The sequence below is a fragment of the Macrotis lagotis genome, chromosome 1 (assembly GCF_037893015.1).
Source record: "Macrotis lagotis isolate mMagLag1 chromosome 1, bilby.v1.9.chrom.fasta, whole genome shotgun sequence".
Taxonomy (NCBI): Eukaryota; Metazoa; Chordata; class Mammalia; order Peramelemorphia; family Peramelidae; genus Macrotis; species Macrotis lagotis.
The window spans coordinates 704701532-704725789 of record NC_133658.1 but is presented as its reverse complement, the minus strand read 5'-3'; the positions used below and the strand labels follow the sequence as shown (position 1 = coordinate 704725789).

General features: G+C 34.9%; 1 protein-coding gene across 3 annotated transcripts in view; it reads left to right on the top strand.

The window, feature by feature from the left end:
* SLC4A10 (solute carrier family 4 member 10) overlaps positions 1 to 24258 on the top strand; it is a 377012-nt gene that overhangs the window by 165934 nt on the left and 186820 nt on the right. For all 3 annotated transcript variants that reach the window (XM_074215846.1, XM_074215845.1, XM_074215847.1), the window contains exon 3: positions 13729 to 13875. In XM_074215846.1, coding sequence (XP_074071947.1) covers positions 13729 to 13875 — 147 coding nt within the window. The remainder of the gene's footprint in view (positions 1 to 13728; positions 13876 to 24258) is intronic.

The following is a 24258-nucleotide window of genomic DNA, read 5'->3' as shown; positions in this document are numbered from 1 at the left end:
GGAAAGGAGGAACAAATTTTCCTACAAGAAGAAAGGTTATGAGGGGCGGCTAGGTTGCTCAGTGGATAGAGCACCAGCCCTGGAGTCAGGAATTCAAATCCAGCCTCAGACACTTAATAATCACCTAGCTGTGTGGCCTTGGACAAGCCACTTAATTCCATTGCCTTATAAGAAAAAAAGAATAAAGGACCAAAAAGAGACTAGCTATCAGAGAAGAGTCTGTGGTACAGACTATTCCTAAAAGAACCAGTAGAGCTGTGAGCTCCCCTGAACATATGGGCATTCCTCATTCAAGGGAGTCACTACTAAGTTTCTGTGTGTGCCCATACTCCCACAGATATTGCCAATGTTAGTAGATGAGCATGACCCAGGTTTATATATGAACGTGATGTTTTGATTATTAGTACATTTGCTATCTCTTGAGCAAATGTAATGGTATAATATTCCTGATTTTATCCTACAGTTTAATGTTTAAATGTTTTGTGTTTAAAAGCAAATGTTATCATGGTAATTGACTTTGTCTAAATGAGAACCCCATTTCAAGGGGATCAGGAAAAAAGAAGTAGGAGTATATCCCACCCCCAATAGGCTAACTCAATGGGATTCTGAGAACATTTGAGTCATATTCACTCTGTGGTGGTTCATTTCTGGGACTCCCATTGCTTCTGGTGTGATGGCAACATGGGCAAGTCAGCCAAGTCAGAGAATTTAAGTAAGGGTCCATTCCCTATTCCAAGTGTTAAATACATAAGTTATTTCACCTATTAGAATGTGATCTCTTCTAGATCAGAAACTTTTTGATTTTTTTCATCCCAAATGGCCTAGCACAATAAATGTTCATTATTTGTCTCATTAATTGTTTATGAATGCTTATTTTCTTAATCAGGGAGGCACAGGAGACTTTTCATGAGGTAGTTAGATGGCACCATGACAGAGTACTTATAACTTGATTTAAAAATGCCTCAGATATTTAGTACCTGTGTGACCCAGACCAAGCCACCACCAAGCAGGTGCTGCCTGTCTCAGTTTCTCAAACTGTAAAATGGTAATAATATTTTTCTTCCAGGACTGTTATGGGGATTAAATTAGATATTATAAAGTCCTTGTTAACACAATGCCTAGCATAGAATGGGTAATTAATAAATGCTCATTTCCTTCCTTTCACTAAAGGAAGCCACCCAGGAAATAGCTGAAAGTCTAATCAATTAACTGAGGAATTCTCCAAATATTTGGTACTTCAGATAATGAGGAAGCATAGTAAGGATGATGTGGAGGGATTAAGGATGGCAGAGTCTCAGACATCTGAGGGATGGTAAAAGGAAGTACTAAGAGAAACAACCACCTTCTTCACTTTCCCGTCAGACTTCTAGACTCCTAGTCTTTTGAATGAGAAAATTTGGAAAGTAGTAAGATCAATCATTCTCTTTATTCCATCTGATTGGATTTTATCCAAGTATCTAGAGGATCCTTTTCCATGTTTTCTTTTTTTTCCCTTTTCTGTACTAGTTTTATGAACTTGCCCAGTAAATGATTACTTCCAAATCCAAGAACCTTAGTAAGGAAAGATCTGAAAATGAGCTCATTTTAGTGAAAACCTATTTCATATTTAATATCTAGCATACCACCTACGATTCTGTGAATATACATAATGATTATTATAATAAATAATAACATTTATTTAGACTTACAAGACACTTTACAAATATTTTTTCATTTGGTTCTCACAATAGCCCTGTGAGTTAAGTACAATTACAATCCCAATTTTATAGATGAGGAAACTGAGGAAAGTAGGAGCATCAAGAACTCTGAGATGCTAGATTCATGGAATAAATGGATAAGAAATCAAGCCTCGATGTGCATTGTAATGTCTATTCATTTTAGTCTAATAGGGACAGGAGAATTCAGTAGCAGACAGGATCATTAAAATTAGCAGATGTTGTTTACAATGCCAAAATAAAGGCATGAATAATTAGATGCACCTTGTCAGAAAAATCTGGTGGAAAACAGCATTGATTTGAACATTAGTAAAATGGGGTTTCATGACAGGCTCAGTCACAACTGGTTGCATGACCAGTTAACCAGTCAATTAACTTTTTCTTACTATTACTGGCCTCATCTATAATATGAGGATATTGTCCCTTCCAGTTCTGAAATTCTATGATTCTATAAATATCTTTTCTAGAATGTAGCTGCTTGGAAGGAGATAATAACTAAGTTAATTCCCTTGTCTGATATCTAAATATTTGAAACTTTTTTAGCATTTGCTTCAGCTCATATTAAAGGTGTGTCACATTTAAGTTCTGAAAAGGACTATTACTTTAGAATGATGTGAAAAGTAATAAATGTATCTTGCCCCATTTTATCTACTTTTTCCTGCTGCTAGAAAGACCCAGCAATTTTAATCTGTGATTCCTTTGGTGCTATTACCAATAGAAGGTGGGAGGGAATGGAGGAATATAACAGTCTATATGATATAAAATACAAATTCCATTTTCTATCTCTTCTGTCAAAAGTATTCTATTAATAGAGTTATTAAAATAAAAAAGCAATTTTTCATTTGGGGCTTTAAAAAAGTGATTAAGAAGAGATATTTGAGGAAAATCAACTTCTATTTCTTTTCTGATAAGCAGTCAGTGACATTTATTCCATCCTCCAGGTTTTCCTAAATGTAGTTTTCCTCTGTTATGCTCTCTCATGGGTTCTATTATATGAGCCAGACTCTGTTTAAGTACTAAAAAGTCAAAGATAAAAAACTCCCTCAGGGAGCTTACATGTTGTTGAGGGAAGACATACATATAATTAAATGTGAAACATAAATGTGGAGTAAATTCAGGATGGAAAGTACTCTAAAAAACTGAGGGAATCTGAAATGGCCTTTTGTAGGAGATAACATTTTAGCTAAATCTTTAAGTTATGATTTCAGCAGGTTGAGGTGAGAAAGGATGGCTTCCCAAGCATGCGGGTAAACATGAGCAAAGATATGGAAAGTTATGTTTGAGGGACCGCAAGGACATCAGTTTGGCACAAGACAAGAGTGTAAGAAGGGCATAATATTTAATTCAAGTCAAATTGTGAATGCCAAACTTAGAAGTTTATGTTTTACCATAGATGTAATATGAGAGTCATGGAAGGTTCATCACTGAAGGAGGGAAAAATGACATAGTCTGACTTTTATTATAAAAATACCACTATGGTAGTTGATCATATAATGCAATAGATAAGGGAGAGAGTGGGGCTGGGGAGACAGGATATAATTTCAGTTGTCTAGAGAAAAAAATGATAATACTAAATAAATAAATAAATATATCTATATCTATATCTATATCTATATCTATATATATATATATATTGAGTGAAGAAGAGGGGAAAGAAGTGAAAGATAATTTGGAAGTAGAATTGAATCAGATCTGGTACGTGGTTGAATAGGGAGATGAATGAGAGTGAAGAATCAAGATTGATTTCTAGGTTAAGAATATAGGTACGAGATATGTTCATGGTCTTGATAGAGTAAGGGAAAATTAGGAACAAGAATGTGTTTAGAAGAAAAGATGAAAAACTCTGACAACTTGTGGGACATTCAGGTAGAGATTCCAAAAAAAGCATTTGGAGACATGGGACAGGAGAGAGATTATATGGATTTGGGAATCATCTTAGAGATGATAATTGAACCCAAGTGACCCAATGAAATTGTCAGGAGAGATGGTAGAAAAAGAAAAAAAAAGGAGTAAGGCAAGGTCTTATGTAGGGAGCAGAAGAGGAATGAAGATATGTGTGTGTGTGTGTGAGAGAGAGAGAGAGAGAGAGAGATTAATCAATTAATCAGATTAGACATGTAGAAGGAGAACCACAAAAGAGCAGCAATATGAAAACTCAGTGAGGAAAGAGTATCCAGAAGGATGGCACAATCAACAGTGACAGGTATTGCAGAGAAGTGAAAAAAGAGAAGGAATGAGAAAAGGCCATTGGATTTAGCAGTAAAGAAATCATTAGAGAGAAGAGAGGAGTTGTCAGGGTGGCAACCAAATTAAAAGAAATTGAAGTGAGTGGGAGGTGAAGACATGGAATAAATGAATATACATAAGTTTTTGAAGGAATTTGGCTATGAAAGGGAGGAAAAATATTACATAGCACCTTGAGGGCCTTGTAGGATCAAGTAAAAGGTTTTTTGAGAATGAATGAGATCAGAGCATGTGTGTAGGCAGCAAGTGAGAAAGCTTAGAAATTAGAAAGAGATCAAAGTAGCAAGAAAGCGATGGCAAAATTCAGCATCCTGAAAAGCATAGACATCACCTTACTGGAAAAGGTTCATATTGTCAAATATATGGTTTTTTTAAGTAGCATTGTATGACTGTGAGAAGCCAAGTATAATGAACACTAAGCACCACAAAACTGATGCTCTCAAACTGTAAAGCTGAAGATTTTTGAGAGCCCCCTGAACAACTAGGAGATTGAATCAGTCAATACTTTAAAAAATTAACTCAGAGTGAAGCTTAAATACTTGGCCACATAATGAGAAGACAGGACTCATTGGAAAAGACTGATGTTGGGAAAGTTTGGAAGGTGAAAGGAAAAGTGGATGACAGAGGAAGAAATAGGCAAATAATATCATGGAAGCAATGAACTTGAACAGATTTTGGGAGATAATGGGGTTAGACAGAAATGACATGCTATATGGTTGAAGGGATTATGAAGAATAGGACACAGCTAAACGACTGAACAATAACAAAAGGAGCAAGATCCTAGAGTAGATGAGAACAGATGGGATCTATACCACAACTAGTGGAATTCACCTTTGACACTGGAGCAAAGAAGAACAGAACTGAGGATGGTGTTCAGATTTGAAGTGCAGACATTATGAGAAAAGGTGACTCTCCCTAAGGATAGATTCAATTTTATCAGTAAAGTCTGAGGAAAGGTATTCTGATCAGAGGAGAAATGAAAATGATAGTGTAGCTGTTTTATAAAAAAAAAGGTTGGACAGATAATGTGGGAAGTGGATAGCATCAGGGAAGAGAAGAAAAAGGATTGGTGTACAGTGATGAGGATTCAATAATATGACAATGCTGCACTTGGATTAGGATGACATGGATTTGAATTTTGCCTCTGATACTAGCTATGTGACCCTAGAGAAAGTTATTTAACCACTCTGAAGTTTTGGAACTTCATCTATATCATCTTTATACAATTATTATGAAAATGAGGCATAGAAATTAAATTGTTAATAAAGTTATGGAAAAATTAATGGTGTTTCAGTGGATAGAGTGCTGGACTTGGAGTCAGGACATTTTCCTTAGTTCAAATCCAGCCTCAGACACTTAGTAGCCATCTGAGTAATTCGGCAAATCACCTAACCCTGCTTGCCTCAGTTTCTTCACCTGTAAATGAGATGGAAAAGTGATTGGCAAACCACTCCAATACTTTTGCCAAGAAATCCCCAAATGGGGTCATGGAGAGTCAGATACAACTGAAACAACTCAATAAAAACTATTGTAAAAATTAAAATTCCCTATAAATATTAGCTACAATGATAAAAATCAGAAATATCTTTCAAGGCCTGCTTAAGTCCAAGAAGAGTTCTTTGTGTCTTCCCAGATTTCTCTCTTCTCTGAACTCATAATATATCTCACACAATTAAGCATTGCATTTTATACTAGTTTGAATTTTTCATCATCGTTTGGGTGTGTGAGCCTTGTCTCCCCAACTAGATTGAAATATCTTTGAGGACCGCATCCATGTCTCCAAAAGCATAGTGCTTGGTGTAGCATGTTGTTGTTCAGTCATTTCAGTTGACTCTTCATTTGTGGTTTTGTTGGCAAAAATCCTGGAGTGGTTTGACATTTCCTTCTCCAGGTCATTTACAGGTGAAGAAACTGAGGCAAACAGGATTAAGTCACTTGCCTATGGTCTCACAACTAGTAAAGCTGTAAGGTCAGATTTGAATTCAGGAAGAGAAGTTCCTGTTTCTAGTACTAGTGTGCCACCTCATTGTCCTTAGGTATTCTCTAAATATTTGGCGACTCTCAGTTTTTTCTGTTCCTCTTTGGTGCTTCAATCTTGAACTAACATTTTTCCTCGTCTCCTTGCTAATTGTACTAACTTTCCCATGTGTCTTTCATTTTTCTTTTACTCTGTTTCACATCCTGTACAACTCATCAGTTAGACTCCCCCTAATTTTCCCTTCCCTTCCAAATTATCTGTTGCTCATCTGTAATTATGTTTTCAGTAACTCTAAGCTTCCTCATCTTTCCTTACAGATGTTTTAACTCTTTTATTCCTCTAGATTCCCCCCTCCCAAAAAAAAGTCAGATTTATTTTTCTTTGTAAAAGATTGCTTCATGGTTTTCCCAAGCTTTCTTTCCTCCAAGAATCTTTCTATCATTCTTAACATCTCAGGTTACCCAGGAACACTCTTCTGTCCTTAATTTGCATCCATTTTTCATATATCATACTCTTAGTTTCTTAAACACGTTCTAACAAGAATAAAAGCATGTTAGTTATATTCTGCAGGAACTGGATTATTACAGTAAATTTCAGTTTGATTTTACTACTTATTCTCTAGCCCATTTCTCTTGAATGAATTAATGCTTATTTTTTTGTCAGAATTGCAGGGCTACTCAGTAAACAGCACTGAATTAAACTGAAAAATCATTTTATGGCTCATAAAAACAAAAAGCATTCCTCCCCCTTAAAAAGATGTTAAAATAATGGTGTAATTTGGATTTTTAAAAGTGTATTTCCTGTCAGTTTCACTTCACAAATGTTTGCAAGACACTGGGAATAAAAGGTGAAATAAGGACCTTAAAATCTAATGGGTGATGAATTTGAAACATATATAGTAGAATGGTCAAATAATGAGAACAATTAAGAAAAATCAGGAAAAGTACTGTAAAACTTCTTAGGAACAAGAGACCACTTTCACAAGGAGGATGGAAAGAGAAAGGAGAGACTAAGTCTTCTTGAAGAAGTTGATTCCTAAGTTCAGTTTTTAAGAAAGTGAAGTACTTTACTAGAACATCACATCTTAATTCCTCTCTGCTCTTATCAAATCTTTTTCTCCCTGTCCCAGAAATTTGAATTCTCATTCCCTCTCTCTCTTCCTCTGCAGGTAGGTTTCCCTAACTGGAATGCTCTTCCCTGTCCCTTTCTTCTAGTCAAATCCTATTGATCTTTCAAGTTCCAGTTGCCACTGCCATTAATCATTCCCTCACATCCACTGGACTTCATTATCTTTCCTTCACAGCTCCTGCAGAATTTACAATCTCTACCAACCAATTTAGCATTTCTATGCTTTCTTGATTTACTTCTCATTTACTTATCATTTTCCAAATGATATAAAAGAAGGAAAAAACTTACTAGGCTCAAGACCCATGCAATCTCATAATGGCTTTGCTCTTATCTTGCTGAGAGATCTCAAACAAATTAACTAATCTCTCTGGGACTGAGTTTCCTCAGATGAACATAAAGAGATTGGACTTGATGTTGTCTAAAGTTATTTCTAATTCTTAAAGTTTATGAGCTTAGTTTATAAGATCCTTGAGGGCAGGAAATGCATTTTATGGTTCCATATTTGACATAATGCAGAACATAGATTAGGCACAAATATTTCTAGACTGCCCTAACAAATTCTAGATTCTATATAACTTCATTTTTTTTACACAATGAATTACTCTAAAATTTTTACAAACTAATGACCCTTCAAATGAAAAAGAAAATAAAATTATTACCCAAACAGGCAAATTAATTTCAATGTCAAAATGTTTGTTTACAAATGTACCAAGTATGGTATTTTAAAAAATCTAACATGTATCATGCATGTGAAACCTGCAGCTGTTCCTTTCTATGTTTTTTAAACTTGGAAGTATTTTACTAGGATAAATTAGCACAGTGGAGGAGAAAAATCCCTGGACTGCAATTCAAGATAGTGAAGGTACTTACAAGGTGGTGTGATACATTGAAAATAATACTGGATTTGGAGGCAAGAGATTCAGATCTAAAATTAGCTCTGACAACTTTCTAGCTTTGTGATCACAGGCATGTCAATTGGACTTTTTTTAGTTTCAGTTTTCTTATCTGAAAAAATAGAGATTAGTAATAACTGGTATCCACATAGGATTTTAAGTTGGCAAAGGGAAAATTGTTGAGTTGTGTCCAACCTTTTGTGACCCATTTGGAGGTTTCTTGGAAAAGATATTAGAGTAATTTGCCATTTCCTTCTCTATCTCATTTTACAGATGAAAAAACAGGTTAACAAGGTTAAGTGACTTTCCCAGGGTCACACAGTTTGTGTCTGAAGCCAGATTTGAACTTGGAAGCTGAATTTTCTGACTTCTATCCACTTCAGCACCTACCTGCCCACCTTACACTTAGTGGTAATTAGATTGTTAATAGATGTCTGCTGAATGATTATACTTCAGAGTAATCCTATGAGATAAGTGCCACCATTATTTTCCTCATATAACAGATGAGGAGATGGGGATGAAAAAAGGTTAAGGGACTTGTTCAGCATCATGCAACTTATGGGGGGAGGGGGAGAAAGATTTAAATTCTGGTCTCTGACTTCAAGGAGCATTGTATATAATAATTTTTGCACTAGTTGCCTTTCAGTGTTGTTAGGGGAAAGTACGCCATAAATGTGTTATTATTAGCATCTCTTCTTTCTCCATTTCTCTTCTTCTCATATTCCTCTCTCTTATTTCTGCCTCTGCAGAAAATTCCTGTCAGCCTTGAGGTTCTTTGATCTATTGTGACAAATGGTTTCTTGCTGGTTTTTCTGCCTCTGCTAGAGTCTCCCAGCGATTAAAGATCACGTGGCTTATTCGGCTTCATGTACTTGACCTTTTCACATGATTGGCAGGTCTAAATGGCTACAGCAACACAGTAATTATGCACTAGCTGGGTTATGTTCATTTCATGAGGGGAAAAAAAATCCTACCACAATGACACAGTTCTGTTGGCTAGGAGAAAACATGTCCCCTTCCCTGCATTAGCTAAATAAAGGAGAATAGTCTTTCTGTTAGTCACAATGATACTTCCCCTTCCCATCTCAGATTCAGTGCATTCTTTAGACATTATATAAACATTCAATGTACCCTTACAAAGCCCACCTTAGGAATTGTTTACTCTATGGCTACCGTTTTACATAATTAAAATGTTTTGAAGCTTCTAGTTTTGCTCAGTAGCACACTTCCACCCACATTGTTTGAATGATGAAACCTAAGTTTTTCCAGTAAAGTTTATGACCACAAATACAATATTGCCTTTAATGACACCTTGGTTTTTCATTACAGAGGAAGTGTAAATAATCCTAAGTGAGCATGTTTCTTTACTAAGTACAAAGAATACACAGCTAGATTTCTAGAAATTTTTTTCTAAAATTGAAAGCTGTGAAATATGAAATCTTCTGAATTCTCAGATTTTACTGTGAATCCTGTCCAGGCTTTAAAAGCCCTGGTTATGATTTTCCCCAGCTCAAAAAAAAAAGAAAGAAAGAATAAGAGCTTCTGGTAGCAGGCACTGGAGTTGAGGTTCTAGAAGGTTCAAGGATCCAACAATCATTCAACAAGTATTTTTAAACTCCTATTTAATGTGTCAGAAGACAAGCATGACAGTCCCCTCCCTCAAGGATCTTTCATCTTTCAGGGGAAACACAAGTTGTAGATGAAGAGGAATAGAAAAGGAACAATATCTGTGATTTCCTTGATATAGGGAGATCTCAGGTGAAGACACTTCACTATGATACTTATCAACACCTTCTTTTCAACTTTTCATCTTGGTAACCTGCCTATTGCACTGAGAAGTTAAATGCTTTGCCCAGGATCATAAGCTAAATGACTTACCCAGGGTCATTCAACTATTAGATGTCAGAGATAAGATTTGAACCTAGGTCTTCCTCTCTGACACCATCATACTATGCCCACTGCTTCTTAATAAATTATATAAAAATATTATATCAAATTAAAATTATATTGAATTAATTAAAAATAAAACCATATTAAATAAATATAATTGTATACATACTACTTCATTAATAGAATGTATACAAAATAGAGAAAAGGTAAATTATTTATGAGGGAGAGCACTACTGGGGAGAAGAAAAGCTTTGTGTTGATGTAACAGACAATTTTGAAAAAAACAAGCTTTTCTAAGATATGAGAATGACAAAATTTGAGCTGGTAATACAATGTATAGAGCATGGACCTCCACTCTAAAAGAATTGAGTTTAAATCCAGTCTCACATACTAATTAACTATGCATCCCTGAGAAAGTCATTTAACCTCTGTTTACCTCATGTTTCACATCTGTAAAATGGGGATAACAGTAACACCTACCTGCATCCCCCAAGTGGTTAGACTAAATATTTGTAATACAAATTGTGCAAACCTTAATGTGTTGTACTATATGCTAGACGTTGTTGCTGTTTGTTTCTTTGTTGTTGTTCTAGCCATAGGGGCTAATCACTACAAGGGTTCAGGGATGGGAGATGTAATGCCTAACAGGTGCAGAACAGCAAGAAGGCTAGTTTGTCTAGATAATAAGGTATGGGGAAGCAGAGTAATGTATTGTTCTATTGGAAAAGTAGGTTGGAGTCAGATTGTAAAGGACTTCAAATGTCCAACTGAAAAGTTTGCATTTGATTCTAGAGAATTCCTGTAGTTTATTCAGTAGGGAATTGACTTAGAGCTGCCCTTTAGAAAAATCACCTTGGCAGCAAAGTGGAGAATGAAGTTTGAGAGAGAGAGAGCGAGCATGGAGAAAAAGAGACCAAGAAGCCTGAAAAGGAGGGATGTCTGCGAGAGTACAGAGAAGGGGAGGGATATAAGACATGTTGAAGAGGAGAAAGAACAAATTTTGGTAACTGATTGAAAATATGGCTGTGAAGGAGTATGAGGAAGCAAGGAAAACACCAAGGTTGCAAACCTGCAAAGGTGCTTCAACAAAAATAAATAGAAAGAAAATTAATAAGAAAGATATTTTGTTTGCCTTTTTTCCTGATTTGTAGAAAAAGACTAATTATTTTAAAAAGATATTTATTTTAAGACTGATTTAGTTAAAAAACACTTTTGGACACATTTTTATAAAAGAATGTTTAATATTCATACTTTCCATGTCACATAGTTTCATATGTTTTCAGTTTGGAAAAATTTTAGATTTTTCTTTATTTAGGCTACTAGTAAATATTTACTGGTCAGTTAAGTTGGGAAGTGGATAGAATATCAGGTCTGAAGTCAGGAAGATTCATCTTCCCAAGTTCATATCTGGCCTCAGATACTAACTGTGGGACCCTGAGTAAGTCATTTAATTTTATTTGTATCAGTTTCTTCATCTATAAAATGAGCTAGAGAAGGAAATGCCAAACCACTTCAGTAGCTTTGCCAAGAAAACCCCAAATGGGATCACAAAGAGGCAAGCCGCAATTGAAAACTGACTGGACAAGAGCAACAAACATGCCTCAATGAAGGGAACTGGAAAAGAAAATAGGAAATTACTCTTATATTTACCAAAAAAAAAAAAATCCCAAATGGGGTTAGAGTCAGATATGAATTAAAAAAAAAACTGAGCAACAAAAAATATTTACAAATAAATCTGTAATAAGTACTTTAAGTTAAATATTCTAACTATGCCTTTTTCTATGCTTCTCTAATAAATATTATGAAATATTATCATTCTTGCCAGAAGTCACAACAAAGGATTATGTAGTTTTAAACACCAAAGCTTAAAGTCGCAATAAGACTTTTGGGACAGCTTGTATGAAACCTTTTTTTTAAAGTTATTCATATACTTTCTCCTTTTCTACCTATTTCTTTACTATCTCCAAATATCCATTCAGTTGCCAAACATTGTCAGCTCCACTTCCAAATATATCTGAACTACTTCCCATTCTCTAGTTACACAGCCATCATCCTAATTCTAGCCCTCTTCATTGCTTGTGTGGACAATAGTAAAACATCCTAATCAGTCTCCCAGCCTGAAGCCTTTTCTCAACTTCATTCTATCTCAACACAGTGAGAATGTTTAAGATTAAATGTAAACTTTGTTGTTATTGCTCAGTTGTCTGATTTTTCATGACTTAATTTGTTCTTAGCAAAAATTCTGGAGTGGTTTGTCATTTCCTTCTCCAGCTCATTTTATAGACGAGGAAATGACAGAGAGGGTTAAGTGATTTGCCCAGAGTCTCACAGCTACTAAGTATCTGAGGCTGAATTTAAACTCGAAAAGTGAGTCTTCCTGACTTCTTAGCCTTCTAACCACTGTGCCACCTTCCAGTCTTACTGTATCTTCCTCTCCTCCACACACACTATCTTCTAGCATTTTGTCTATACCTTCACATCCTAGCATAGTATCCAGCTCATAGAATATATTTAAGAAATGCTTGTTGTTTGATTTATTTCTATCCTTTCACTTTCCAATCTTTCTTTTCCTTTTTTTCTCATTCCCTATCCTATTTTATTTACCTTTCTCTCAGATCCCTTACAACTTTTCTATCTTTTCCCATGACTCCTGGCCACTTTTTTCCTTAACACTTCCACTCCTGCCCCTTAAGGATCATCCTGACTAGTGTATTGTCATAGAACTGAAATTATGGGACCTGAGTTTGAATACTGACTCTTCCATTTATGACATGGGTAACCTTGGGTAACTTTTTTACTCCTCCACTTCTTTATTTGTAGTATGAAGGAGGGGAGTTAGACTAGATGACCTCTGAGGTCCCTTCCATTTTTAAAGCTTAACTGATATTATCCTAAGGGAAGACATTGATGAATGTTAAAACTGAATATGAACATTAACTCTTGCAACAGAAGAGATTATTGGTGCCTAGGTTTTATCAGCCAATCAATAAATATTTACTCTACTAAGCCCTAAACTAAATAATAGACATATTACAGGGGATAGGAGATAAAAATAGGCAAAATTCAGTCCCTACCCTCAAGGAACTTACAATAGCATGCAAATGAATATATATAAAACAAATTATGTATAGGATAAATAGGAAATATTAATAAACTGGAATTAACAGGGATTAGGGAAGGCTTCTTTAGAATGTGAGATTTTTGTTGGGAATTTAATTGCTAATCTGATTAGCAGGAGCTGTATTTACATGGAACTTTTACATGTGCCCTCCTTGATGCAAGTAAAAGCAATTTGCTTCCTTATGATTATGATACTTCCTCCCCTTACCTCTACCTAACCCTACCCCAATATTGTCTGCCCTCTCTTCCAAGATACATCTGAGACATCATCCAGAATTTCTGTTATTACACTGAATGAGAAAACAATGAATGGTTTCTTTATTCCTTTCCCCAAGAATTTAGTTTACCCTGCTGGTATTTGGAGTTCTTTATGAACATAACTGCTTTGGAAACACTTAACAGAACCAGTCTTCACTTTTTAATTAAATAGTAGACTAATAGAGGATGTCTAAATGGTATATTTATAGTAACTTGCCTTGAATGATATTTAAAAATCACAGTTTTATGCATGAATTACATAGGAATCATATTACTGTGAGGATTTTAAATTTGTTTTTCTCTGCCTCTTTTAAGATTTTGAAATATTTTCCACATATGATAATGAGATCTTTTTTTTTTTTAATGTTTCACTTAGTAAATGGATTACATATAATTAAAGGTCTTCTACATGAGGTAATACTGATACCTTGTACACTGGTACAATTTTCTGCATTCTGAACAATCTCAGAATTCAATCTGTGTGTTTATTTTCTTAATGCAGGTCACCGTACACTGTTTATTGGAGTTCATGTTCCCCTGGGAGGAAGAAAAAGTCACCGACGTCACAGACATCGTGGACACAAGCACAGAAAGAGAGATAGAGAAAGAGATTCAGGATTAGAGGATGGACGGGAGTCTCCTTCTTTTGGTAAGAATCTCTCCTTCTCTATCACCTTGCCATTTAAAATAATCAAATTCTGTAAAAATTTCCAGGTTTGTGGAACTCACAATATTCTGTTGTGTCCTCTGTGTGCTTCTTTAAGCAGCAAAAATTGCTTTTGAGTTTGTAGTAAGCAAAGCAAAAGATATTTTTGCATGTAAAGTCTTGAAAGATGGCAAGGCCAAAAGTATCAATCTTTATGATTGTTTTCTGGGCTATTTTATCTTATGAAAGGGAAGAATTGTTGAGGAATCAGATGAGGAAATTAAAATTTGAATACTAGTACTAAATCTTGATGTGATTCACACAAATTCAAGGAGAATAGGCATTTATCAAATTTTTGCTTAGACTGATGAGCTGCCTAGGTTTACTTATTAAGGCACAAAAAGCTCTCTAAATGTGAAAGTTCTGCTTTATCAAATAGACTGCAAAAGACTTCGAAATGTGTGAATGTTTTAGCTTTTGAGAACCCACAGAATGGTGGTTACTAAGTAGGATATTCTTTGCTTAGGCTACTGTGGACATTTAACAAGTTTTGATGATTCATTGTGTATTTAGAATCTTGAACCATCAGGGAAATAAAAAATATGCATGATCCTTGAACAATGTGCTTGCATTCTTATTAAGGAAACAAGAATATTGCATCTGAAGGAATTTGAGACAATAAATTATAAAATGCTAATTCATCTTCCTTTTCCTGCTCCCCAATAATCATCATCAGTATCATCATCATCATCATCATGACTTGCCTTTTTATAACACCTACTATGTACTAGGCACTATGATAAATACGTGACAAAAATTATCTCCTTTGATCCACGAAACAATTCTGGGAGGTAAATGCTATTATTTATCCCAGGATGACAATTAAGGAAACTGAGGTAAACAGCTTTGTTAAGGGACTTCCCCAAGGTTACACTGCAATTTAATTGTCTTAGTCTGAATTTTAACTCAGTTTTTCAGATTCCAGATCCCACATTTTATCTATTGCACCACTTAACCACTTAATCAGAATATTCCTTTGAAACTCCCCTTACTTCCTTAAAAATTAGCAAATCCAGCAAGTCCCACCCAGACTATATACATGGCTTTGGGACTTCAATCCAGTTCAGTATTAAAAATCACTCAAGTTCTTTATAGCTTAAAATATAATTGATTCAGTTTAAACTAACATTTCTCGGACTCTTCCCACTCCTTAGAGTAATCCTGCTGTTGTAGTAATTCCCTATACTTTTTAGCTTCTTTCTCTTTCAGAAGGCTTATTTGTGCCCTACATCCCTTCTCCACTAGGATTTTTTATTCAAATAGTTACCTCCTGTTTTATACATCTTCAATCTGTCTCTCTCTACTAGTTTCTTCTCATCTATTAGTATCTCTCATTCTATAAAAACAAAACAGCAATCTAAAAACCCTTCTATGGACTCCTCTACTACTCCTCAGTTACTATTCTATCTCTATCCTTTCTTTCATTTCTTCATTTTAAAAAAATTTCCTATTTCTAAATTTGCCATTTTGTCACCATTTTCTCACTTCCTGGGGCTTTTTCTATTAGAATTGCTTTTTTTTTTCCTTAGATAATCAATCCTTTTCAAAACCCTTAACAAAAAAGATCTCTCTGAGGTGACACTTTTAATCATATCTTTCTGAATACATTCTCCACCTCCCTCTTACTATCCACATAGTAGCAACTGGGTACTGTGGAAGTAAAAGATGAAAATAAGTAGAAATAATATCATATGTTGATCTGAGGAAGTATTCCCTTGGCTCTTTCTCTGTATTTGGAGAATTACTGACCTCACTGGAGGATGATAATGTAAGAATATCTGTTGCATTATGTAGGAGTCTTAGAAAATAAAAAAGATTACTGACAAATACTTGGAAGTAAGAATATATAAAAAAAGAGTAAATGCAATAGAATGACACACACACCAACTGTCACATATGGTAGTAATTGAGTAGTTTGGTTGGTTTTTCCTTAATAGATATTGAAACTATCTTCAAGATTTCATTTGTGGAGGAGACTAAAGATCCATCTTTTACTGTTAACTAACTGAAGAAGAAAAAATTCAAATGGAGAGCCAAGAGCTCTCACAAAGGCTGTCTGGCCGAACACAGTGAACAATTCCAAGACAGAAGAGTTTTATTTAGCTGAATCAACTCAGTGCCCCAAATGTTTATTCTTGTTAAGTAGCCCTTTTCCTGATATGGCTGACCTATATGTGAATCATTTAGTTAAAGTATTGAATACAAACTAACAAAGATCAGACACGGCCCAGAATGAGAATGTTCATCAGTGTCCATGTGAGTACAGCAGATACATAACTAAACTCATAAATAACTCATCTTCCTTTTCCTGCTCCCCAATAATCATCATCAGTATCATCATCATCATCATCATGACTTGCCTTTTTATAACACCTACTATGTACTAGGCACTATGATAAATACGTGACAAAAATTATCTCCTTTGATCCACGAAACAATTCTGGGAGGTAAATGCTATTATTTATCCCAGGATGACAATTAAGGAAACTGAGGTAAACAGCTTTGTTAAGGGACTTCCCCAAGGTTACACTGCAATTTAATTGTCTTAGTCTGAATTTTAACTCAGTTTTCAGATTCCAGATCCCACATTTTATCTATTGCACCACTTAACCACTTAATTCAGAATATTCCTTTGAAACTCCCCTTACTTCCTTAAAAATTAGCAAATCCAGCAAGTCCCCACCCAGACTATATACATGGCTTTGGGACTTCAATCCAGTTCAGTATTAAAAAATCACTCAAGTTCTTTATAGCTTAAAATATAATTGATTCAGTTTAAACTAACATTTCTCGGACTCTTCCCACTCCTTAGAGTAATCCTGCTGTTGTAGTAATTCCCTATACTTTTTAGCTTCTTTCCTCTTTCAGAAGGCTTATTTGTGCCCTACATCCCTTCCTCCACTAGGATTTTTTATTCAAATAGTTACCTCCTGTTTTATACATCTTCAATCTGTCTCTCTCTACTAGTTTCTTCTCATCTATTAGTATCTCTCATTCTATAAAAACAAAACAGCAATCTAAAAAACCCTTCTATGGACTCCTCTACTACTCCTCAGTTACTATTCTATCTCTATCCTTTCTTTCATTTCTTCATTTTAAAAAAATTTCCTATTTCTAAATTTGCCATTTTGTCACCATTTTCTCACTTCCTGGGGCTTTTTCTATTAGAATTTTGCTTTTTTTTTTCCTTAGATAATCAATCCTTTTCAAAACCCTTAACAAAAAAGATCTCTCTGAGGTGACACTTTTAATCATATCTTTCTGAATACATTCTCCACCTCCCTCTTACTATCCACATAGTAGCAACTGGGTACTGTGGAAGTAAAAGATGAAAATAAGTAGAAATAATATCATATGTTGATCTGAGGAAGTATTCCTTGGCTCTTTCTCTGTATTTGGAGAATTACCTGACCTCACTGGAGGATGATAATGTAGAATATCTGTTGCATTATGTAGGAGTCTTAGAAAATAAAAAAGATTACTGACAAATACTTGGAAGTAAGAATATATAAGAAAAGAGTAAATGCAATAGAATGACACACACACCAACTGTCACATATGGTAGTAATTGAGTAGTTTGGTTGGTTTTTCCTTAATAGATATTGAAACTATCTTCAAGATTTCATTTGTGGAGGAGACTAAAGATCCATCTTTTACTGTTAACTAACTGAAGAAGAAAAAATTCAAATGGAGAGCCAAGAGCTCTCACAAAGGCTGTCTGGCCGAACACAGTGAACAATTCCAAGACAGAAGAGTTTTATTTAGCTGAATCAACTCAGTGCCCCAAATGTTTATTCTTGTTAAGTAGCCCTTTTCCTGATATGGCTGACCTATATGTGAATCATTTAGTTAAAGTATTGAATACAAACTAACAAAGATCAGACACGGCCCAGAATGAGAATGTTCATCAGTGTCCATGTGAGTACAGCAGATACATAACTACAACTCATAAATAACTCACTATCAGAATTGAGAAAATAACATATTACAACTGTAATCAGATCTGTTACAGCATCAAGAGATTGGAAAGGCTGAGTTTATTTTAATCTCTCAAGAATAGAACCAGTTGTCAGGCACAAAGTATACCTAATATGATTTCTGAGATGCTACTTAAAAGTCTATTCTTTCTCTCCTACTTCTTCAGAAATTCCTTCAGTATTTCCTCTTCCTAACTCTTTCATGTTGTTCTAAAGGTTCTCTTCTATGCTCTTTTTTCTCTTTCTCCCTTTCTCTACTCTCTTTTTCGGAAATTTCAACATTAAACAATATTTTGTTTAGAGAAAAGAAAACTACCCTAGCAACAAAGAGATCACTGAAAGGAGAGTAGAAATTAGAAATGATAGTAAAAAAAGATTAGGGGAGAAATGATAGCAAATTACAAGTCATGATTTAAGGATTATTAATGAATTACGAAGAACAGAAATAATTCCAGTGATCAGAATAGCAAATGGAAATTCAGAGAAAGAAGTCAAGTGGAAAATTGAGTAAAACACATAAGAGACAACCAATTTAAAAGTAGCAACATTGTGAAATAATAATTGACATAATGTACCTAGTTCTTGATAGAAGTACTTTGATAGAATATTTTTAAACTCTAAGGAAAATAAAGTCAAATGCACTGTAATCTTAAAGCTCTAATGAAACATGAAAAAAAAAATGCGGCTCACTTTTAGTGATGTCACTTTATACAACCTGTATAATAGAGGAATGTAGAAAGGCAAATCACCATCTTGTAAATAGAAATATTTTTAGTTCCTTAGGGAAATGCAAATACCAGTGTAATTTTAGGTTCTGTGGTAGTCATTACAAGACCCTTAATTTTAGACTGAATTTTAAATTAATGGACATTTTGACTTAGCTTGCTGTAGAACAAAATAACTCCAACCTCTAGTGTTCCTAACAGTGAAATTTATCAGTGATTAGACACAATAGGGGAAAATAAACTGCAGACAAGCAAGAAAAATTAAGTTGATTTTATACATATATACAAACTGTGAAGACAGAGGGAATTATGTGCAGAATTTAATATTTGATGGAAGACTTATCCAAAGATATGGAAAAATCTGATTGAGAAAGTTGTAATGATAAATTATCTTAATTATTACAAGAACATCTCTGTCACAAGTGCCCCAGAAATATCTGATTTATTAAGGATGCATTTGATATTCTGAAACAGTTGTCATGGTACTCATTTGTGAAACACAGATTCTTATAATCCCTGAAGATTGCTGACATGGTGAGTACACTTCTAAGTTCTGGTTTATGTTCTTTTAAATTTAGCTATCCCTTTATCTTACTTATCTTATTGTTATTTTTATAGAATGTCATAGGACTGAAGAACAAGAAAAATGCTTTGATTTCCTTTGAAGGACATAAAATGAAATGTGCTAGTATAAAGCAATTTCCTATGTTGATATAATCTTTGAAGCCTTAAATAAGGACCAAAAACTAAAATGCTCTCTGAATTTCGTTAAAATCTTCCATTGTCCATCAGACTTTTGGTGTATACAAATACATATTTATATATAGTCATAAATAACAAAAGAACTTGAAAGTCTATTTAGAGACACACCACTTAGCACAGTGCCTGTGACATATCAAAGTGCTTAATAAATGCTTATTAGATTTTAAACTATGTGAGAGTTCAATCTTTTTTTTTGCAAGGCATTGGGGTTAAGTGACTTGCCTAGGGCCACACAGCTAGGTAATTATTAAGTGTCTGAGGCTAGATTTGAACTCAGGTACTCCTGACTCCAGAGCCAGTGCTCTATCCACTGCGCCACCTAGCTGCCCTGAGAGTTCAATATTTAAAAAAAAATGGAAAAGAAAGAAAATATCAATGTAACTAAAGGTGAAATATAAAATTCAACTTTATCCCTAATAAGTCTAAATTTTGATTTGCATAAGGATAAAGATGTTGGTTTTAATGAAGCCTCATTCTCTTTAATATGCAATACTAAACTATCACTCAATTGGAGCTAATTTAATAAGTAATATTTAAAATCTTGGCCACAGAAAGAGCCAAAAATGAAGCAACATCAGCATCCCAGGGGTAAACAGTATGTTTCAGTGAACACATCTCCTGAAATTGCAAAAGCCACATACAAATTATACAATACATATACATGTATATGTGTTAAATTCATCTACAAATATAATAGCAAATTGGAGAATTTAGCAAGAAAACTGATTAATTTTATTTTTGCTCTGCTAACCATAATTTTATTCCTACTTTTCCATAGTTTAGTGATTAATGCTGCAGGTACTAAAGCAGTACTTTCTAATTGATATAAAAATCTGTTCATTTAGATTGAAAAGTTATTCAATATGTTTGAAATAAGACCTATTAGATTTCCATTCAACAAACTTGTGTGTGAATAAGTAATCTAAATCCATATGATCCAAAATATAGCTTTCTTTTTAAAAATATTTATCAAATTTTTGTTGTCTCCAAAAGTAATTTGCAGTGTTGCACCGAAGGAAGTATAAGTTGTTGGTATTTTTTAGTTTATTTCTTCCTAACCATTTATTCAATTAACCTGTTTCTCACCAATGATCTACTAGAATCAAAGCAATTTCAGACTGTAGGATAAAGGTGGTTATAAGTGGGAGGAGGGGTGCTGTGCTAAGTTACCAACCTCACTTTCTCCTCTGGAGTCATCTGGATTCAGATATGAATCAGGACAACTGGATGTAACATAATCAGGTTTAAGTGACTTGTCCAGGGTCACATAGATAATAAAGCTAGATTTGAATTCAGGTCCTCTTGATTCCATCCACTGTGCCATATAAATGGTTTCCAATGTTCTGCTCATCTCACTTTGCACAACTTATAAATCTTACTGTACTTCTCTGTGGTCATCATATTTCTTAAAATGCAGAAATACTTTATTTATTCATCACTGCTTGCCACAATCAATAGGCATCTAATTTGTTTTGGGGTTTTTGGTACTACAAAAAATGCTGCTATAAATAGCGTCTACTCAAGCTATTTTTTTCCCTAGCATTGACCAGTTTTGCTGCCTATGTTGACTTTATTTGTAATTGTGGTCATCACATTGTTCTTTTGGTTTTTTCCCACATTTTACACATCTTGATATAAGATGTACCATGTTTCTCTGAATTCTTCTTTGTTTTCATTTAACATAGAGCATGGGGGTGGGGCGAAGCCAAGATGGCGGCATGAAGGCAGGAATTCCCAGAAACTTGTTGCCCCCAAAACTCCAAAAGCTGTCAAATTATAACTCTAGCCAAAATTTAGAGGGGCAGAACTCACAGAATGACTGAGTGATACCATTTCCCAGTCCAAGACAACTAAGAAGAAACAGAAAGGTCTGTTTCAATGGAACCAGGAGTTGGAAAAAGCTGCTGCAAGTGCAGCTGCAGCCTCAGCCACAAGGCAGCACAGCCAGGCGAAGTGTTCAGATCCCTGGGAGGCACCTGGGTCCGTGGCAGAGGGGACAGTTTCCAGACCTCCTGGCCTAGCATCACCGGGAACAGCTTGAAGGGGTGATGAGAGAACTCTACAGCACCAGAGTGAGTGTGGAGCAAGCACTGGACTCAGAGCAGCCCTGTAGTGAGAATCTGCAGCAGAAATCAGGGAAGCCAGCCTGCACCTCCAGCCCACACCCAAATCCAGGATGCAATTTGGACTGAACTGCTTGTATTCCTGCATGGGAAGAAGATACTGATAACTCATATGAACTTTCTCATTTATAAGAACAGTTAGAAGGAACATATTTAGACAAGGCACAGGAAGGAACCGAATATAATGGTGTAATATAGTAAAAAGATGGAGTCAATGGGTGATAAAGGAAAAGTACTGAGAGGAAGAGAAAGGAGAGTAAGAAGAGGCTAAGATATTTCAAATAAGAGTCAAGAAAAATCTTTTTAAATGGAGTGAAATGGGGGAAGACAAGGGAGAATGAGTGAGCCTTCATTCTCATTGGAAATGGCTCAGAGAAGAAATAACATACACAATTAATAGGGTGTAGAAATCTATCTTACGGGTGGCTAGGTGGCGCAGTGGATAAAGCACCGGCCCTGGAGTCAGGAGTACCTGGGTTCCAATCCAGTCTCAGACACTTAATAATTACCTAGCTGTGTGGCCTTGGGCAAGCCACTTAACCCCATTTGCCTTGCAAAACCCTAAAAAAAAAATCTATCTTACCCTAGAGAAAAATGAGAGGAAAGGGATGGGATAAGGGGGAATGGGGGGGGGGTGGTAATTGAAGAGAGAGAAGATTGTGGGAGAGGGTACTCAGAATCAACACACTTCTGAACAGGGACTGGGCAAAAGGAGAGAAAGAATGGAATAAATGAGAGTGGGGAGAAATAGAGTGGAGGGAAATACAGCTAGTAATAGCAACTGTGGGAAAAATATTGAAGCAACTTCTCTGGTGGATTTATGATAAAGAAGGCAACTCATCCCAGAGACAGAGTCATTGAAATCTGAACACAGACTGAAATACATTTTTTTCCTCTCTCACTATTCTTGTGGTTTCTCATCTTTTGGGGGGGGGGGAAGGGGGTTTATGTTTACTCTCGCAACAAGATTATTGAAGTGATATAAAATAAATAAACCAAAAAAATAAAATAAATAAGGTAGATGTCATATTTATAGACTATAAGATGTTCAGCCATTGTGTAATCACTGGGTGCATATTTTATTTCCATCCTTTTTTTACTATAAATAATACTTCTGTGAATATTATCAGATATATTTTTCTGTTCCTACTCTCAGTAATTTTCAGGGGATATAGTCACAAAACTAAGATCTTGGGGGGTGTAAACAATAAACAATCACTTTTCTTTCATAATTCATAATCTGTTTCCAGAATGACTGAACTAATTCACAGTCCCCAAAGCAGTGGTTTAGCATTCCTGGCTTCCCATAATCCTTCCAACAGTGTTTCCTCATCTCTTAATATCATAGTTACTTTAATGGATATAAAGTAGTAGAACTTTAGGGTTGTTTTAGTTTTCATTTCATTGTAGTTTTGAATTTTTTAGAACATTGTTGATAATTTGTCTTCTTTTGAAAATTATAAATGTTTTTGAACATTTGACTTGTGGGAAATCGTTCTTTATTGCATATATTTATGCTAGTTCTCTATTAATTTTTGGACTTCAGACTTCTTTGATTTATTTATTTATTTATTGCAAATGTTTTTCTGGCTCTAGATTAGTTTTATTTTGTTTTATCTAATTTTTTGAAATTGCATTTAATCAATATTACCTATTTTATCTTTTATTCTCATAACACTTTGAACCATTAATAGGGTTAGGGTTTGGACCTATGATTTCATTCATATATAGAAAACTCCCATGAGGACATTCTCTCTATTAATATAGGTCAGTGATTTCTTTGCAACTTAGAGTCTTAGAGGATTACCTCAGGGCATTGAGCGGGTAAGTGACTTTGAGAGAGCAGAACATACACAGAATACAGGAGAAGAATAAAGGAAGGGAACAAGTTTTTATTAAATACTTACTATGGGCCAGAAATTATGTTAAGTTCCTTACAAATATTACCTCATTTAATCCTCACAATAACTCTGGGAGGTTAGGGGCTATAATTATTCCCATTTCATAGATGAGGAAACCAAGGTTGACTGGTTAAGTGACTTGCCCAGGGTCACATAGCTAAGAAGTATCTGAGGTTGGATTTGAACTCTGGTCTTCCTAACTCCAGGCTAAATGCTCTCTTCATGGCACTCCTGGGCTGCCTTACTCTATATATTCTTTTTTTAATATAAATATTTTATTTGTTTTCCAAATATATATATATATATATATACATATATATATACAATAGTAGTTTTTACCTATTATTTTATAATGTTTTGAATTTTACAATTTCCACCCCCAATCTCCCTTCCTTGCCCCTCATCCCCCCAACAGAAGGCAGTCTGATAATCTTTGCATTGTTTCCATGCAATACATTGATCAGAATTGAATGTGTTGAGAGAAAAGTCATATCCTTGAGGAAAGAATAAAATATGAGATAGCAAAATTGCATAGTTTGTAAGACAATTTAAAAAAATTGAAGGTCTTTGGTCTTTGTTTAAACTCCACAATTCTTTCTTTGGATACAGATGGTATTCTCCATCTCAGATACCCTAAAATTGTCACTGATTATTGCGCTGATGAAAAGAGCAAGTCCATTATGATTGATTATCAACCACATGTTGCTGTTATGGTATGCAGTGTTCTTCTGGTTCCACTCATCTTACCCAACATCAGTTCATGCAAATCTTTCAAGGCTTTTCTGAATTCCCATCCCTCCTGGTTTCCAATAGAACAATAGAGTTTCATAATGTACAC